Source organism: Scardinius erythrophthalmus, assembly GCF_964197995.2.
Source record: "Scardinius erythrophthalmus genome assembly, chromosome: 15".
NCBI lineage: Eukaryota > Metazoa > Chordata > Actinopteri > Cypriniformes > Leuciscidae > Scardinius > Scardinius erythrophthalmus.
Genome location: NC_138235.1, coordinates 24,339,997 through 24,360,838, shown reverse-complemented (window position 1 = coordinate 24,360,838; position 20,842 = coordinate 24,339,997). Strand labels below are relative to the sequence as shown.

Genomic DNA, 20,842 nt, shown 5'->3' with positions numbered 1-20,842 from the left:
ATGGCATGAGAAGACACACAACTGGTTTTAGCTTATCTTTTGATGGCTGCGTTGCTGTGATCATAGCAGACTGGTTTAACCTGGCTGTGGCCTGTCCAGACAGGCTCAGATTGAATGTCTTATCCTGCAGTCATTTACCCTGAGGGTTAGCCCTGGTTGTTTGATGTGGCCTCTGCATTGTGCTGATATCTCATCTCTACCCGAACGCCTCGGACTAACTTTAATTTTTTACAGCTCCGGCTCGCCTGTACTAATCCTATTGTATTGCTCTGTGCAGATCTCATCCTGGTTGCTACACCAAAAGCACTTTTGTCTTCACTGAGGGTAACTCAATTTGCTGTCTGGATGTGAAAGGGTTTTGTGGGCAGGTTACTCAGCTGATGATGGCACTGGATGTTCGGTTAGCTGCAGAGGTGTATGGTGAGGAGGGCTCTAATGCAGACTAGAGAGCAAATTGAGTAGAATAATGTGTAGTTTGCTGTTAGCCAGTGAAATAATTAGAAGAGAGGAGATGGAGAGGGAGGGGAGAATGACAAAGAGAGGACGAGTCTCTCTTTCAAGGTAATGGAGAATGGAGTGTATTAAGCTTTTATATGTCCTTGAAAGATTCCACATCTAATGGAAGGTTAAGTGGGATCAAACAAATTCCACAAATGTATTTTGATGACTTCTATATCATCAGTAGAGTCATAATAGAAAATCTCGCTGTGGTACTTTTTTCTCTTAATGTACACCCAAACAAATGCAAAAAAATCTAAATGTGAGATTTTAGTGCCTTCTGAAAGTGTTAGACATATAACAGCAGGTGTATTGCTCTACAGAAGAGGATATCTCCCATTTGGTTGTAGTGTATCAGCAGCCTCACTATTGGTCTAGCTGTTCCTCGGCTGAGTAAAGGAAGTGAGGCCGGGTTTATTTTGACCAACAAGTGTCCTCCCAGCCCCCAAAAAGAAAACCCCACCTCATTTCCCCTACAGCAGCCTTTGATGTGTGTTTGTTTAATGACATTATTGGGTCCCAGTCATCTGTGATGGGAGGAGTTCTGGTCCAGAGAAGAGTCAGAGGTTGGATTCTCCTTGCCGCTAGTTGTATCCTGTCACAAGTTATGGTGGAAGCTGTCAGACTATCTGAGTGAGTACAGTGCAACTGATTTGGTTTTGGCTTGTGAACTGTATTTACTGGTTGTTTTTTTTAATTCCCTCCTAAAAATGTTATTATCTAAATCCACGAGTTAATAAATCAGCTGCAGTTAAAATGTTCGTGGAATGTTCAGCAAGCAATTCTATGTTGAAAGGGGGCGGTTCACACAAAACGCATTTTTGCATTGCACTATGCTGATTTCACATTGTTTGTCTATGTAAACATGCTTTAGGCGGACATATTTGATGGCTGCGCTCGTTTCTCGCATCTTTTGTAGTGACTCACGCATGACATGGCGTTACAAAAATGAAAGTAGTTCAACTTTTAAAAAAGAGACCTTGGGGCACTTTTTTTTCTTTTCTACTGCCTTGCGAGTGTTTCCCATTAAGTTATGACAACATTATTTATGAACGATCATTCTTTTTTCCTCCTTAATGTTTTAGGTATGTTAAAGAATGTTTTTCAAAATGTTTAATATTCACAGAACTTTCTGAAATAATGTTTTCATAAGTTATTTAGAGCATTGAATACATTAAAATAAGGTGAATACAAAGGGTGGATTGGGGGTCCATTTACTATGACTGAACAACTGAATTGAAAATTAAAGACTTTTTAGTCTTTTACTCCAGGTGATTCATTAACCATACACTAAAACACAATGTAAATATTTTTATAAGTTTATAGTTTTTTATAACCTGTTAACACTGAAAGAACTTACTGCAATAATGTTTTGTCTGTAACTTTGAGGGAACCTTTACAGAACATTGGCCATAGTTCTGAGAATGTAATCTTTCTGTCATTTCAAGTGCAGATTTGCTTTTGGCATATAACTGGCTTGTCACATGCTTGACTACACCTAAATTAGAAAATCACCATTTCAAGTGTGGCGTTATCAAATGCATTCCAAAGACACAAAAACAGTTTTACCTGAGTGGAAATCAAAGCATTAATTATGCTTTCAGCAGAGATCAGCTTGTTGATACATCTGGGGATCTCATGGTCCATGAGATCCCCAAGATGGATCAAAGCTGCCTCTGGTGCTGATGACGTCATGACTGCGTTATGTTGTTCCAGCCATTCAGTCTTCACATTTGTTCAGAGCTACTGGAGCTGGCGTGGGCATGTGGATCATAAAAGAACTGAGGCCTGCAATTCTGAGAGGTGTTACAGTTAGGGAGCCAAGAACTGCAAAATCAGCCAACAAACTAAGCTGTCACTTGCAGTGAGAATTCAAAATATGAGTATTTAGTGGTGAAAAGGACCTGTCTGCACGGATTAAATCGTGATCCTGTCAGATGGGACTTACTGTGAGAGTGACATGGATATTTATTGCAGGATGTTTAACACAGCAATCCACTAAAGTTTATTAGAAACAGGTGAGAGTCTGTGATTGATTCAACGCTGATCTCCCCTCCGGGTAGCGGAGAGCTGAGTTATTTGCAGGTAGTCTGAGTGAAGCTGTTCGTAGCTTTGAAAGTAGCTTGTGAAACAAATTATCATGCTCATTTCCCATATTTTTGAATTTAGATGACCTTTGCCATCATGTAATACTTCACTTAATCTGTAAAATCATTAATTTATTAATACTGTTAAATGTAATCTTTAGCAAATCTCAAAATGAATGCCCATTTCTCACACTGTACATTATAATATGGTGGTGCCTAAATTCACTTGGTTGATTTAAGATTATAGCATTTCATTTTTAATAAATTTTGGCAAAATAGAATCAAACAGTTATCAGCCATAGGATGAAAATAATTAACGCCTTTAAACGCTAAAAATTTGAATTAAACTATTATCATATAATTTGTGATAAAAAATAAATAAATAAGGCATTAAATCCAAAATAGCATTGGACTGGAATGTATGGACGCATACTCATACATGTGTACACAAACACATACAGGCCACTTTCACAAAGCAGAAGAATATGAGTTTCAGTCACTGTAGCGTTTCTATAATAAACAGAACTTAGCCTACTGTGTGGACGGCCGATAGCCGTATCGTACTTGGGTTGAATAGGCCTAGAGCGATATACACTTTACACTAATGTATTAACGAAAGTGACAAGCGCATTTTATAATCGAAATTAGACATTTATCTTTTAAAACTCAGAACTGCAATTTCTGTAGACCTGTGGTGTAAACAGAACGTCTCGGTTACGTATGTAACCCTCGTTCCCTGAGTAGGGAACGGAGACGTTACGTCGGATGACGACGAATGGGGTTTCGCTTAGAAAGCCTATCACCTTCGAGTATATAAAACGAACCAATGGCAATGAAATGCCATGGGTCTGCGGAATTTGCATAGCGTATCTCCGCCCCACCCTGGGGGTATATAAGGAAGTACGCCGGCAACATGCAGATATGTCTTCGCTGAGGAGCCGAGACTGAACTCAGGCGTTCCAGCGGTACAGCGGAAGTGGCTTGACGTCGTCAGTGCTGGAGGAGACTCAGGGCTTATTAGGCTCACCTGAGGAGAATATCGCACGTATCCCGTCCGTGGAGAGGAATGGCGAGCAAGCGAAGACACCTGAGCAGAATCTAGTACCGGCTAGTTGAAGCGAGTACATGAGAAGAAACTAGCTCCACTCGGAGATTGTAGAATCTCGCGAACGTGTTAGGTGTCGCCCAGCCTGCAGCTCTGCAGATGTCTGTTAGCGAGGCGCCATGCGCTAGAGCCCAAGAGGATGCCACACTCTGGGTGGAGTGGGCCGTCACACCAAGGGGGCATGGTCGACCTTGCTGCTGGTAAGCCAAAGCAATGGCGTCCACTATCCAGTGAGACAACCTTTGGTTGGAGAGAGCCTTTCCCTTCAGCTTCCCACCATGACAGACAAAGAGCTGGTCTGAGGTCCTGAAACACTGCGTTCTGTCAACGTAAGCACGGAGGGCGCGTACTGGACAGAGCAGTGCCAAGGCTGGGTCTGCCTCCTCCAAAGGCAGCGCTTGCAGGTTCACCACCTGATCTCGAAAGGGAGTGGTGGGAACCTTGGGCACATATCCAGGCCGGGGTCTCAGGATCACGTGAGAGTTAGCCGGCCCGAATTCCAGGCACGCTTGGTCAACCGAAAATGCCTGCAGGTCCCCTACCCTCTTGATGGAGGCCAATGCAACCAGGAGCGCTGTCTTCATTGACAGGAACTTAAACTCCACTGATTGCAGAGGCTCAAAGGGAGAGCTCTGCAGGGCAGTTAGTACCACTGCGAGGTCCCAAGAGGGAACGAGAGGAGGGCGAGGAGGATTCAGTCTCCTCGCTCCTCTCAGGAACCTGACGATCAGGTCGTGCTTTCCCAAGGACTTACCGTCAACTGCGTCGTGATGTGCGGCAATGGCGGCAACATTCACTTTCAGGGTGGAGGGAGACAGCCTTCGCTCCAACCCTTCTTGCAGGAAGGAAAGCACGACACTGATGGGGCATTTCGTGGGTTCTAGATTTTTAGAAGAACACCAGTTGACGAAGAGGTTCCACTTCAACGCATAGGCAAGTCTCGTGGACGATGCTCTAGCGCAGGGATCAGCAACTCCGGTCCTGGAGGGCCACTGTCCTGCAGAGTTTAGCTCCAACCCTAATTAAACACACCTGAACAAGGCAATCAGTGTTTTCAGGATTACTAGATAGATACAGGCAGGTGAGTTTTTATCAGGGCTGAAGCTAAACTCTGCAGGACAGTGGCCCTCCAGGACCGGAGTTGCTGATCCCTGCTCTAGCGGAAGTGATGGTAGCCACCACCGCTGGTGGTAGGGTACTCAAACCTGCCTTGTCCCGTCCAGGAGCCACACGTGGAGGTTCCAAAGATCGGGACGAGGGTGCCATACGGTGCCCTGTCCCTGAGAAAGCAGGTCCTTCCTCAGAGGAATTGGCCAGGGAGGTGCTGTCGCGAGGAGTACTAGTTCTGGGAACCAGGTGCGGTTGTGCCAATACGGGGCTACCAAAAGGCGCTGGGGTCCTGTCCAGGAGCCCGCGGCAGCATGTCCATTGCACATGGCACCCCAACCCGTGGTGGAGGCATCCGTTGATACAACAACATGCCTGGAAGCTCGTTCTAAGGGCACTCCGGCCCGTAGAAAACTGAGGTTCAACCACAGGGTGAAGGTCTGACGGCAGGTCGGAGTCACTGGGACTCGGAACGTGCCGCGATGCCATGCCCACCTCGGGACTCGATCGCGAAGCCAAAGCTGAAGCGGTCTCATATGAAGCAATCCAAGCGGCGTTATTTCAGCTGCGGATGCCATATGTCCCAGGAGCCTCAGAAGGGCGCCCTCGGCGGCGAGCAGACTGAGGCACCTGTGCCGACGGCTGCGCTGCCGGAGCAGCGGGCCGCCGGGGCGGGACGTGTTTTAGAGCCTCAGTCTGCTTCTGGGCAGTCGAGAACTGCTGGGCAAAGTCCTCGACTGCACCGCCGAAGAGGCCAGCCTGGGATATGGGGGTGTCGAGGAACCGGGTCCGCTCGGCCTCCCGCATATCAGCCAGGTTGAGCCACAGGTGTCGTTCCTGGACCACACAGGTGGACATCACCTGACCCAGCGAGCGTGTGGTCACCTTCGTCGCCCGGAGAGCGAGGTCGGTGGCGGCACGCAACTCATCAAAGAGTGCTGTGTCAGTCCTCCCCTCGTGCATGTCACGCAACAGCTGGGCCTGGTAGACCTGCAGCGTCGCCATGGCATGCAGTGAGGAGGCTGCCAGCCCCGCAGCTCTATAGGCCTTCGCCACGAGGGTGGAGGAGAACCTACAGGCCTTGGAGGGGTGCTTAGGGTCGCCACGGGAAGAAGCACTCTGAGGACACAGTTGCATCGCAACTGAGCGTTCAACCTGGGGAACCCCAGTGTACCCTTTGGCAGCCGCCTCCCAGACACACAAGACAGTGATTGTGCCCATCAGAGTCAGAAACGAAAAGACCGCACCCAGAAGTGCATGGGCGAGGCATCTTTAAAAAGACGTGCAACGTGCAAGCTCTTTTAGAAAGGAGATTTCTCCGCAAATGTTGAAGCGACCAGGGAGAGAACACACAAACTCTGGCAAATCACTGCACAGATAAACAGGGAATGTGCACTCGCTGGAACTCGCTGTCACACCAACACTTGGAGAGAGGCTTGTCTCGAAGAGAAGGAGAGATGAATCTCAGGATTGGCTGTGGAGTGAAGTACATCAACTTGGCTCCGAAGCGAAAACATATCTGCATGTTGCCAGCATACTTCCTTATATACCCCCAGGGTGGGGCGGAGATACACTATGCAAATTCCGCAGACCCATGGCATTTCATTGCCATTGGCTCATTTTATATATTCTAAGCGAAACCCCATTCGTCGTCATCCGACGTAACTCGGAGTGACAACGAAAGGGAACCACACTTTGCTATCTTGTTACTGCGAGCGTTTGCGCTGCTCACGCGAGTGTTGTGCGTTTCATGTGTGATTTTAATAACTCACAGAGACGGGGATATAATCTGTCATTCGACAATTTTAGATTCAGTCGCTGTCCTGAGCTACTCCCATCAGTATTGTGGTCAAAATGCTGCTCTTCTAACTGCATTTACTGCAAAAACAGTTCATTAAAATTTAATATATTTGCGGTTATCACGAGAACTAACATTTAGCCTATCACAAGTGAGTGTCATTGTTTTGTTCGTATTCGTTGTATTTTTTTTATTTGGCAGGCTGGGAATTTTACATTATAGTTCATTACTACTATGTTCTATCTTAACTGTAACTGGTGTGTACTTACAGAACAGTAAGCTACTTAAAAGTTATTGACACATTGGAATGTTAAAAATTCTTTTTTTTTTTTTTTACAGAATGTTGCAGTGTTAAAAAAATTAAAAAATTATCTGTGCACATCATTATATACAATATTTTTTAATTCAGTGTACTTGAATGGTCAAATACACAATTATGTTGTGCCTTTTAAATTTAAATTAACGTAAACAGTTTGGATAAAATCAATAGGCTATAATATTGGATTAATGCATTAGGTCTTAAAGTGACAGCAGCCTAATAAACCTGCTGCTGTCTATGTCCTTAAAGGGTTAGTTCACCCCTAAAATTAACATTTAGTCATCAATCATCATTTACTCACCCTGGTGTTGTTCTATTGCTGTATGCCCTTCTTTCTTTTTCGAAACACAAAAGGAGAATTTTTAAAAAATGTTCCGCTCACACTCGTCCAAATACTAGCTGTGAATCAAATAGAGCGCATTACACCTTTTTAAAAAGAAGCAAAAGTATCACAGAATAGTCTGATGTTACATGTGACGTATATTACAAGTGTTATGGGGGGTGTATGTTTGGGTTTGGTTAAATAAAATTTTTTTTTATGTAGGTTATTAATAAAATCCTGACCTGACCCATTGGTCTTCTATGCACAGCTGTGTGACGTGCACGTTCAGTAAGATGCTAATAGCGCCGCAGTTCACTCTGACTCGCTCAGAAAAGGCACACACGTTGTGAACTTCAATCAAGACTAAGGAAAATGTGAAATCTAAGTACTTTCTTCTCTGAGGTGAATATATCCGTTGTGTTAATCTCAATAAGAAGTTATTGCGTTCACTTATGTCAATCTGACAGTCAACCGGAGTTCCGGTCTGGAGATGTTCTACTTAGTGAAGAAAGTACACCGATTTTTTCAGGATTTACTCTAAATAATGGGCTACATTAAATTGCATCTTTTTTGTTCTATTTTCTTTTTTTTAACAAACTCTATTGTACACCCCCAGAAAACATATATATATATATATATATATATATATATATGGGATATATGACACGTGTTGCATGGGATCATTCTGTGATACTTGAGTTTTTTTAAAGCTCTGTCGCTATTCACTGCCATTATATGGATGAACGCAAGCGGTGTTCTTTCTCCTTTTGTGGTCCAAAAAATTAGAGAATGGCATACTGCATTAAAACTACACCAGGGTGAGTAGGCTAAATCATGACTTAATTTTCATTTTAGGGTGAACTATACCTTTAATTTGAATCAAACCACAAAAGAAAAGAGAAAACCTGTCACTGTTCCTGAGTGAATGACTTTTGTAGAAATAATGATTAATATTTAATTCATACAGTGAAGATTATGCTTGATTTTACATTTGATTATTCAATTTCTGTAGTATTTTTATCCTGAATACTTGGCTACTGTTAGATAGACCACAAATGGCTGACTTCTCTCTTATACTCTGGAAAATAGTTAAGCCCGTCTAGACATCTGTTACCATGGTGAGTTTTACCAGTGCTGTGCTTTTCCCTGATTTATGAATGTATCATTGTTTTGCTCTTGATGGTCATATCGACTGACAGCTGTGTCCACCCACTTTAAAAATGGCTGCTTCGCCCCTGTCTGTTATTATATATGGATGTCAATCCCAAACACTGACTGTATGAATATGTCATTGGCATATTGATCAGAGTCCACAGTTGAACTACATCCAGAAAGAGAGAGATCTGTGTACAGTATGGGTGTTTTACAAGACTGTTGCTGTTCTGTCTTTCTCAGCTGGAGGGGAGAGTGAAGGATCGACAGTAGCCGTGGATTGGATACAGGCAGGCGGAGGCTCCTTATGGAGAAGGAGCAGGGCAGCGTGGCCTCCAGTGCCAGTGTCACCATCCCCAGCACCACCTCAGCCTCCACCATATCAAACTCCTCCGGCAGACAGCAGGCTGTGCCTCAGATATCAGTCTATGGAGGAATCACGGACAGACAGACCGTTCAGGTAGAAAGAAATCTCAGTCACAGTCAGTCTATTGCAACTTCATATTCCCCATAAATTTGCATTATCCTCTGGCGCCATCCACAGGCTATGTGCAGCAACCACGTATATAATCAATCAATCTTGAGGGTCTCATTCATCATTAATGGGGTGCTCTTCTTTTGTCACATCTGTATTTAGTGATGTTTTTTTATTAACACAGTATTATTTTAACAGATATAACAATTTTAGTGCAATATAAAGGCTTATTCTCCAGTATCCTTGAATATGCTCAGTGATAATGCAGAACTCTGTGCATTAGATTGAGTCCACAGCTGTCCAGGACCTCTGATGTCAGCTAAATTTGAATGGTAGTATGGGGTACCACCTTTTACAGTCTATGGGTACCACTGATCACACTGAGCTGGATTTAAGAGAGCTCAACATTTGGTCCCTCATAGGGAGAAATAAATTTTGTTTTGGTGGAAATACATTGTTAAACATGTTGATATTATATAAGAGACTGTGAGACATGTAAGCTCGCTTTTTTAATAATAAAGTAAAAAATATATATATTTTTAGATTTGTTTTAAGAATATCTATCCCCAATCTGTGTTAAGCGACAACACTGCATAGTGCTTATTTCTTAAGTTAAAATTAAGCTCCTCCTTTAACTACACTGCAGAAATTATTATAATATATATATATATATATATATATATATATATATATATATATATACATGAACTAACAATGAGCAATATATTTTTACAGCATTTATTCATTCTTGTGAATGTTAGTTGGAATCCTTTGTTGCCAGCTAGCATGTCCTGAGTAAAAGTGATATAAAAAAAAACAAAACCCACCTAATTACTTATTGTGGCCTGCGTATTCACAACGAGTACAAATAGCGATGCAGATTAACACTAGGCGATTTCCTAGGCAGATATTGACTTATATATTAAGGACTATATTAGGGGGAAGCACAGGCGAAGCACTGCTACTTGGGCGTGATATCTCTGCGCCCAAGTAGCAGTGCTTCGCCTGTGCTTCCCCCTAATATAGTCCCAAGTCAATATCTGCCTAGGAAATCGCCTAGTGTTAATCTGCATCGCTATTTGTACTCGTTGTGAATACGCAGGCCACAAGAAGTAATTAAGTGTTTATTTTTTATTTTTATAAATATCACTTTTACTCAGGACATGCTAGCTGGCAACAAAGGATTCCATTCATTATGCTAAGCTAAGCTAGCGCCGACCCTGTCAAACTAAAACAATGCATGCGCTGAGACAAAAATGCATTTGCCCACCTTTCTAAATGTAGGAAAGAAGGTGAATAAGCCCTATTTCAAAAAACGGTGGAGTGTTCCTTTAATAGAAAAACAATTGTTCATGTTAGATCACAGTGCATTAACTAATTTTAACAGATACAACTTTTGATTATAGAAATTTTGTAAATGTTAAAATTAAGATTAACTAAGATTAATAAGGTTAATAAAGTTCATGCTAACTAATATAGTTAATATAGTTCATCCCAAAATTTAAATTCTGTCATAATTTACTCACCCTCATGTTGTTCCAAACCTGAATGAATTTCTTCTGCTGAACACAAAAGAAGATGTTTTGGAGAATATGGGTAATCAAACAGTTGATGGGCCCCATTGACTTCCATAGTATGAAGAAAAATACTATGGAAGTCAATGGGGTCTATCAACTGTTTGGTTACTGACATTCTTCACAATAACTTATTTGTGTTCAACAGAAGAAAGAAATTCATACAGGTTTGGAACAACATGAGGGTGAGTAAATGATGACAGAATTTTCATTTTTGGGTGAACTATTAACTACATTAATTAACATGAACTTACAGTGAACACTACTTCTGCAGCATTGATCAATCTTAGTTAATCTTAATTTGACCATGTTTCATTTATTTGTTTAGCAGCTGCTTTTATCCAGAGTTCATTCTCAGATTGATTGCCCTGAAGACAGTGTGTACAGATCATATTAGGTGGAATACTTTAGCTCTGAAGGGAATGTAGTCATGCTGTCAGGCTGCTGTGATGGATGGCGGTGACCCCACATGCCATGTCATGACTCAGGCATGCAGCCGTGCTGGAGCGCACCCAGTGACCCTCTGTGTTTACAAACGGGACGCTACAGTCGTTCTTTCTGCTGGTTGCACACGATACAATGAGAAGTGTTTTTCTTTACACCTCTGTGGTGTAAAATACATCATAAATAATATGCGCCCTCTAGAGCAGTGGTTTTCAAACCCTGGGTCGCGACCCTCGGGTGGGTCGCGAGACTTAAAATATGGGTCGCCAGGACGATTTAAGGAAAATATAATTAAATTAAAAAACAAAATTTGTTTTCATAAAACCATAGTCTATATAAAAGAAACACACACAATATGGCTATTTAAACAATTAATAGATTAATAAAACGAAAGAAAAAACTGACAGCATGCTGCTGAGTTTGGTTCGTTTGGCGCGGTGCCTCACAAACAAGTTGACGGAAAGGAAACCGAGACCGCAGTTTGTTTATTTTCTTTATTTTACAAAAGCACAATGTTGTGTTTTATTGCGAGTGTACACAAATATAAATAAATACGTTGCAGTTTCGAATGATGTCCTGAACAAAATAACGGAGTATATTTAAATGCTTCCATCGTGCCGGTGGCGCCTCACACGCATTCCAGCATTGCAATCTTGACATCGCAGCCGGTTCATTATCAAAATAAAATAGTCAACCTCACATAAAAATTACACTGCTCTGTTTAAATAGTCAATAGCCTACAGTTCGTGCCATTCAGCGTAAGCACCGCTCCACTGTGATGTTTCCAAGCACATTTTTGCGCATGTGAAGAGGGTGATTTTCTGAAGAGGGATCGATATTGGAACATGAGTGAAGTACAAAGAAGCCCACGAGCGTAATTTCCAATGGGGACAGGGGGGACATGTCCTCCCCACTTTTCAAAATCCAAAATCCCGTTTGCTATAATTTGTTTATATAGTGTGCACGCGATGTTCCCGGACGTGGACGCATCGACATAGGCTCGGTCCTGCTCCTCCGTGGTATCGCGTTTGCGGCACAGGCGATGAAACGCCAGAAACAACAACAGTAACTAAGCTATCGTTATATGATCCCGCTCTTATTCGTGCAAATGCGCGACAAGACAAAAGAGAACACGCTGTCAGTGAATGTCCTCCTGACACACACACACACACACGACCCACAGATAGACGCGCGCCAGTATCAAGTTCTCTTTCGCGCTAGAACGAACAACACACATGTATGCCATGTCCGTTTTGTCGAGTATCCTCACAATAACAGTCTTAAATGAGTTAAATAAAATCTTAAATTAAAGTAAAGAGTAGTGAGAGAATGGGATGCGTGAGATCGTCAGCTGTGGCTGGTCCTAAAGTGGCAGCAGCTAATTCTCGGAGAAAATTACTAACTGCTCTTGACTAAAGAATGCTTGTAGCTTTAATAAGGATTTATCTATATTTAGTTTATAATTTATGCAGTGCAGAATGTTTTGATAATCATATTCAATTTTTTGTATATTTCATACTTGTTAGACAGGAAAGGCACAGGTAAATATGACATTTATAATGGGTTTATGTAAGGTTTGTTTTAAGATCACTTAAATTAAAAGTTTTTATATTTTTTGAAGCCTAATAAATATTTAAAATTTGGGGGGATAATCATTTTCATTTTTTCTTATAAGCCTATAATAAATAATAGTTTAGCATCCAAATAAATCGCGAATATGGAAAAAAATGTATTCGAATGAGAGAGTTACGTGTGCCCAACGCCGCTTACTTTCACTTTCGCTTTAAATTATTTCGCTTTGGCTTGTTTATAGATATATATATATTTTCATTCTTGTTCTGTTCTGAATATCATTAAATTTAAAGGATTTGTTGTGGAATATTTTTAGTGAATTTTTTAAGCATACAGCAAACGATAGTAGGCTATTAATTGGTTAAAATTCTTACAATGGTTTACCGGTTCATTAGCATCCCTGTAGCTTTAGCTAGATCAAAAGAGTGCAGAATCAACTTTGCGTTACGATCGCGTCACGGATAAGCCACTGCACGTGCATCATCAAAAGCGGTTGTTAACAAAAGGCTTAAGAATAGGCCTATATAGGCCTATGGGTCGCGTCAATAAAAAAAAAAAAAAAAAGGGTCGCTCTTGAAAAAGTTTGAAAACCACTGCTCTAGAGGACTTAGAAGACTGGGGAAGAATATTATTCACATGTTGATTTAATCATACCATCCCATCTCATCTTACTCAGGTCATCCAGCAGGCCTTGAACAGGCAGCCCAGCTCAGCGGCAGCTCAGTATCTACAGCAGATGTATGCAGCTCAACAACAACACCTCATGCTTCAGACCGCAGCGCTACAGCAACAGCACCTGAGTCTGGCTGCAGTGCAGCAGGTGGGCATATATGCCATAGACATACACAGTGGGCCCCAAAAGCCATTACAAAATATTTGCTTTAATAACAGCAGCACCCGAGCTGCATGAACTCCATCAGTTTGTCTAAAACCAAATGAGCATGTTTTCTGGCATGATTTGAGAATGATGCAAAGAACATTTTCAGTTGACCATCTGTACAATTGATCAGTGTCACAAATGTGTCTTATAGTTTTCAAAATCTTTCTATTTATAGAATTCAAATCAGACATCAACATCCTTTAAATGCTTGATCAAGCTTATTGACAGTGCATAATTCATGCTGGTACATTATATTTACTTGAAATAATTCTCCCGTCTAACGTACTAATTATTGTCTTAATGTTTGATCAAGTTTTTTTTTTTTTTGTCTCTCTATAAGTACTTCTCAACATAAATGTGCATGCTTGTGTCAGATAGTGGTTTACTGTCTGTATCTGAAGATAGTCAGGTAGTGGTTAAAATACAATACTGTGTGAAGATAAAGAAATTGGATTAAAGCACATGAGGTCTAATGAAAATCACACATGTCTCTTTACGAATTGTGGAGGGTCATTCATCTCTTGTGACAAGTATTGATGTGGGATTTCTTGCAATGGCCAGAGGCATGTTTTTTTAACAAAACTCTGCTCTGGCAGAGCCACATTTGAGGAAACCAAGAGGAACAAGCAATTCTTAACTAAGAAACTATTTGATTCATATTTTTGTCCAGCATGTCAAGCTTTGCTTCAATTATTTTTGAGTGTCTTATTGCTGTGAATTAAAGAACTTAAATCAAACTAAACCATTGCTAAGTGACCAATTGACAGTTAGATTAAATGAGGGTTTAAACTTGAAGATCAAAGATTTTGATATTTTTAACCAACTTTTGACATTTTGAGATTTATGTGAATTATCATAAATCATTCAAACAAACCAATTATTACCACAAATATCTCATAATTCATCAGATATATTGCTAATACTGTTAATTTCGCACCAAAATTATATCATTTCCTGGAGGATGATGTCATTAAGAAACTATTATGCAATAAAGGAACATTGCAAAAAAATGGAAAGTGAAACTGAGAACACTAATTATAAAACTATAAAATAATTACCAATTTGAACAAGATTTACAAGAAAACATATTTTGTTTGTTGAAAAAAAAGAAGAAAAATAATATTTCTGAATAAATTGGTCATATTAGTTAATAGTAAAATTGTGCTCAAACCAAAAGTAGTGAAATGATAATTGTGATATTGTGAAATCTAATAATAATCTAATAATAATAATAATAATTATATATATTTTTTTCTTCTTTTTTTTAATTTTATTTTTTATGCTGAACACTAAAAGACTCTTGATGGGTACATGCTGAGAGTGCACTGAATATATACCCTGCATCTGCACAAATAATTTATTTGGAAACAGTTAACAAATAATGACCATTTGGATATCCACAGAATGGAAATTCCTTTGGGGAGTACAGTAGAGTTGAATGTATTGTGTGGTTGTAGTGTTGAGTGGCAGGCTGTGGGAACGAGGGATCTGTTTCCTGCCTCTCTCTCTCTCTTGCTCAGTGTTGTTGTTATTGATTAATGAGTGCTGGGTTTGACTCTTTTACCACTCTTTCTCTCCGGCATTCACTCATTCCCCATAGGCTAGTATAGTGGCAGGAAGACAAAGCTGTAATCTGAATGGCACTACATCCCAGCAGACTGTGGCCTCCCAAACCACTGTAAGTATTATTAAAGCTGACACTGATATCTCACTCAACAAGTCTGCAGTGCTACAGAAAGAAATGGCAGTGGGTATTACTTACATGTAACCACTTTTTTATGTGCATAATGGTGGCTTCCTTAACTTTTGGCTGAATGTGATCATTCATAAGGCTTTGGTTAAGAATATGATTTATTATGCTGATTAAGATTTTTTCTTTGTTGAAGCAGATAAACCTGGCCACATCCCCAGCGGCAGCTCATTTGATCAGTCGAGCCCAGAATGGGAGCTCTGTTCCAGTCTGCATTGCCCAACAGGCCGTTCTGCTGGGAAACTCCTCCACACCCACACTCACCGCCAGCCAAGCACAGATGTATTTACGAGCTCAGATGGTAAATCCTCTTACACGCGCACAACCACAATTACAAATGTGCTTTCTAAATAAAGACTTGTTTTTACATAATGCTGATTATAATGAGCATAGATTAAAATTAACCCATTTTATTTGATTAAACACAACCCATTGTTTTATTTTATTTTATTACATTTTTGCTCCAATATGACATACTTTCCTGGAGGGTGATGGATATAACTATATAACTATAACAATAATATTTTTTAATATAACTCTGATTGTGTTTGGCTGAAAGAAGAAAGTCGTATCACCTAGAATACGACTTGAGGGTGAGCAAATTATGGAATAATTTTCATTTTTGGGTGAACTAACCCTTTAATTAAGTAAGCACATGATTTGTTTTTGTGTAGAATTGTGGCGTGGTCCCAATTCTAATTCTATACTGTATAAATGGATCATTTCAGTTCCCTAATGGCAGCTCTCACTGTAGTGTTGGTTATAAGCACAGTCAAATGCACATCTAATGGATATTCTTTTCCAAGATTTCCTCATGAATACATAGTATTTTTCTTGAAATGGAAAAAATAATTGCCATTTTGGCATTGCCTATGTGTGTGTGTGTGTGTGTGTTTGTCGGTGTGTGTGTGTGTTGTATTCATACTTACCATCTTACAACATCGTTTTCATTTGGCCTTGGATTTTTAAATATGGCACAGCTGCAGCTCTTTCAAAAAACCCAATAAGAGTCGGGATGGTGACCAAAATGTTATGTTTTCACTGGCACATCGACTCTATTTTCTCTAAAACTCTATTTTCTCTTTTTGGCTGGGTACTGATTAGCAGTAAATGAGCTGTTTGAGATTTGCCAGAATTCGAAATGAAGTCCTTTCAGCACTAAAACAGCTGAAAATGGCTCAAGTGCTTTCTCTGATGTCAAATTTTAAAGCCTAGTATTCGTTATATAAATGTGACTCATACATTCAGATAAAGCAACCATTTTTGGTGTGATTTCCAGGCACAGCAAACTAATCTTGTGCAAGTAGCTAGGAGCCTAGGACGAGCTGTTCCTTTGTCCCCTCAGCTTATCTTCACCCCAACTGCCTCAGTCACAACGGTTCAGTCAATCAATACACCGCCAATCAGTGGACAGGTAATCCTAACATACACCAGCCTGACTTGAAGTACATCTATACCAATGTCATGTTTTTTTAGCCACACCAAAATCGCTTTTATCCCTCTCCGCTTAGGTGCAGAACTTGGCTCTCCGTGGCCAGCAGGGGGTGCTCACTTCATCCCTCTCTCAGTCTCAGTTACAGAGCCTAAATGTGAAACAGTCCTCCGGGGCGTCAGCGCAGATTACTTTGACTAGCCAGCAGGTGGCCCGACTGAAGAGTCCTGGAGCGGAGCCGAACCCTCAGGGAGCTGCTGCAAAGGGCTGTCCTGCAGAGACCCCCTTAGAGACTATGGGAAAAAACGACAAAACCAGTGACCTCACAACACGGGAGCTGAACTTGTGTCCCAGTGTGACCTCAGTGGCGGGCCATCCTCTCATCAGCACAGGTAGGCCATCGCTGTCCGGATGCTGTGTGTCTCAAACAGGGATATTATAGTTAACTAAAACTGGAGCCATTAAAAATATTTTTGTTACTTGAAATAAAGTGAATTTGAACTTAAAATATATATATATATATATATATATATATATATATATAAACGTATTTTATTTCTGCTAGGAAGACAACATTTCTTGACAACTTGATCTACTAAGATAACTAAAGCTAAAATAAAAGACATTTACATTTACAAAAACTTTCAAATTAAACTGAACAGAAAAACTGATTCAAAGTATTATTAAAAACTGTAATAGTATTCACCTTTTATACGCACATCATTTTGCATAAAAACACACAAAAAACTCTAGATGGAAATGCCAAGATGCGCATAAATTCTAAAATGACGTAAAAATGTATGCGCATTTGTATGTATCCAATAAGACATGCTCATAAACTACGATGGAAACACATTTATCCAACAAATCCCTCGATGCACGACAAAAACCTCACGTGACTTTGCCAGTGTTTGTGATTGGACTAACCTACGGACCAATTTCATCTCAAATGTTGGATTGATCATCTGAAATGCCTGAGCCAAAGACTGTCTTCAAAATTATTTGGTTTAATTCCCTCACTCACATGATTGCTTTCCCAAAAACCAGGCATCCGAACTCGAGACAACATGACAGATCTATTATTGCGTTCCGTCTGCACGCTCTGAGACGCAAGTCATTTATGATGGAGGAAAAAAGAGCCACAGTTTCTTCCCCGATTGCAGCAATTTCCATTTTTATTGCTTATATTTTGTGCCAATTACAGAGGAAGTGACAATGTTGTATTATACATGGGATGGAAACGCTGCTCTATTCACAATTGTTTTATGCGATTTTCCAATTTTGTGCACAAGTTAAATTTGCAACTTTGGATGGAAATATAGCTAGTGATACTAAAATAACACTGGTCTTAACATGCAAGCAGCGAGGGGAGGATCCAGTGAAAGTGTGTACCGTCTAGATTGTCTCAATAATGGAGGAGTGAAAGCAAAGCAACAAGAAAAGCTCAAGTGAGAGGGACATCTGGCCTTGAGCATTAAACAGGGTGTCGGGTTGCTGTGGCAGCAGTCTTGAGCAGTGTTTCACGATAGCACACCGGCTTTGTGTGCATGTGTGGCTGGTGGGATTCTCTATTTGTTTGCGCCCTCCAAAGCCAGGCTTCTCTGAAAGGATATCCTTATCACTGAGACAGATGTTCAGCTTTTTTGGTTCAACGACACAATTTACCCCACATGCTAGTAAAGTGATATGCTGGTAATGTGATCCCTGAATATCTGCCATTCATTTAGTAATATAGGCTACATTAACAATTTATTAACATTACTGAATTGCATTCTCAGTAGGCTACTGTATGTTATATGTTAGTGGTAAGCAATTATTGAGTCATTATACCTATGGATGCACGATATATAGGTGCTATGTCAGTTACGTATTAGAGATTTTTTTTTTATTATTAAATTAATCAGCATTGTTCAACAGTGGATACTTATTTGAACATGCTTATTTTTCCTAGTTTTACATTAAGATTACCTTTGCCGTTATCTAACACTCACTTAAGTTAATCTTTAAAAACACTAAATTAAAAAAACACTGAGATCAATCAGTTACACCTGTAAAAACACATCTTAAAAAACCCCACTGCCCTGCTTCATTCTCTTTTCGAACACAAGAAAATGTCCTGTGTAAGCCTTCAGTAGACCACTTCAATCTGATACAAATGGAAACCACGAGTGGGCTAATGTGTTATTTGTGGGTGTGGGTTTCTATGTATGTGGTAAGGTCCTGACCATTTCCTGTCATGAAAGCTTGACAAAGAGGGTTCAAGCATCAATATACACACATAACAGCTAGAGACGAAGCCAAAGAAACCACTGGAACAGTGAGAAGGGTCAGTACTTACTGGCAACACCATCCATCAGTATGTTTTTCTTTACACATTCATTGCTTAACAGAGTTTCATGAACCTACAAATAGCAGTTTAAACATCACCCAGTTCCAGTAGCTCCTAAATGAAAACCTGTTATTATGGTAAATCTTGGTGGATATCCTAAATTTAGAGAGGAAAAATCTATAAAGAGACCAATTGGTAAATGTAAATGGTGTGTTGAATGGCTCACTCTTGCATTGGCCTTGTTTTCTTCATAAGGAATTCATTAGACAAGAAAAGCACATAGCCAGGAGCATGAAACTCAAAGTATTTGGAACACAACTGGAGAGAATCCTAAGAAAGACCAGACCTTTTTTGGAGTGACCACTGCAGAATTAAAGTGTTGGTGCCTCCATGAAGTGTTTTGATCAAGGTTGAGATTGTGGACCCACATATTCTTTGATCAGCTGTAATGAACAGAGTTTTTCCTTCATAGACCAATAATGTCTGTACATGAGCATGTCCACCCCTTCACTTTGGGACTGTAATCAATTGTCAGTCAGAGGAAAAAAGCTTCTGCGCTTTTTTAAAACTGTTAAGGTGGGAATGTCCTAGACCAGAATTCCTCAAATCTTGCCATAGAGGGCCAATGCACAGCTGAGTTAGGGTATGTTTACACGACAACGATATGCTTAAAATGGAGAAGTTTTTCCTTTGAGTTTTTCCATGTACAGACGACGCCATTGTCAAAACGACCCCCATTCACACGGATCTGCGAAAACGACTAAAAACGCTGTATTCTGCTCCCTGGCCATAGATGGCGATGAAACACGTAAAACGCACGTGCATGACGCCATCATTTTCAGAGATTCGCGTCTTTTGTTAGTTTACATGGAGACATTACTGAATGGGCTTTATGCACAGCTGCACTACTTCCTGAACTTCAGCCAGCTCTTTGTTTCCTGTCTGCCATTATTGGACAAACTGATTAATCCAGGTGTGCCTGACCTCAGTAACAATAATCAGACACACCTGGATTAATCAGTTTGTCCAATAATGGCAGACAGGAAACAAAGAGCTGGCTGAAGTTCAGGAAGTAGTGTAGCTGTGCATAAAGCCCATTGCATTTTCAGTAGGCTACTGTACGTTATATGTTAATGGTAAGCAATAATTTAGTCATTATAAATATGGATGCACGATATATTGGTGCCATGTCAGTTACGTATTAGAGATGTTTTTTTTTATTAAATTAATCAGCATAGTTCAACAGTGGATACTTATTGATACTAGTTGAAAACTTTGTCGTGTAAACAGCCTGTGGCGAGCAGGGCAAGGCCGAGGGCCGCTTTGTCACAAAAGCGTGTTCTGTGTCCCTACATACCTCATATTTTTGTATACATTAGTGAAGTTAAGGAAAATACTATGTGAGTTTGGTCATCATTTTGAAACGTAAATGGAATTCTTTTTGTTTTTTCTAGTGTTTGAAGTAGCACTCAGTATTGAAGCTGGGTAAATGTTATCCTTCAGCACTTATCCCTCAAAGGCCAGGAAGTTTTGCAGACGTTTTCTTTTTCTTTTCTTTTCTTGTCATATTGACAGTTAATTATTTATCAACACAGGTGGAACTTGAACCAGAATGTGGTCTTCAATGCTCAAAGAAAGCCCTGCATCTGTTGTTGCTATTCTATAAATGCTTTGAACTTAGCAGGCTATTGGGGAGGGTGTGTAAATATGGCACACTATCTAATATTGTGTTCATTTTAAACAGAGAACACCACATAAATGATAAAAAACACACTCCCACAACCTCTGAACAGACTCTCTGTTTGCTTGGAGGGATTAGATATCAAGACCATGGTGTTTGATCACTTGTCTTATCACAACTTTTTTCTTTTCTGAGAGAAAACATGGCATGAGAATTACATTTTCTTGAGTAATAACGCTCATCAATCTCAACAGTACTCCGTAACACGTTATCATGTAATATATAGTGTGAATAGCTTTAGTCCAAGTAAAACTGGT

General features: G+C 40.3%; 1 protein-coding gene across 2 annotated transcripts in view; it reads left to right on the top strand.

Annotated features, from left to right (window-relative positions):
- phc2a (polyhomeotic homolog 2a) overlaps nt 1–20,842 on the top strand; it is a 41,294-nt gene that overhangs the window by 10,229 nt on the left and 10,223 nt on the right. Inside the window, exons 2-7 of one of the 2 annotated variants that reach the window (XM_081387011.1) lie at nt 8,632–8,848; nt 13,130–13,273; nt 14,934–15,011; nt 15,223–15,384; nt 16,363–16,497; nt 16,595–16,907. In XM_081387011.1, the coding sequence (XP_081243137.1) occupies nt 8,696–8,848; nt 13,130–13,273; nt 14,934–15,011; nt 15,223–15,384; nt 16,363–16,497; nt 16,595–16,907 (985 nt within the window). In that variant the 5' untranslated portion in view covers nt 8,632–8,695. Of the gene's footprint in view, nt 1–8,631; nt 8,849–13,129; nt 13,274–14,933; nt 15,012–15,222; nt 15,385–16,362; nt 16,498–16,594; nt 16,908–19,885; nt 19,981–20,842 lie in introns of those variants that run through there. The other variant, XM_081387012.1, reaches the window with a different exon arrangement.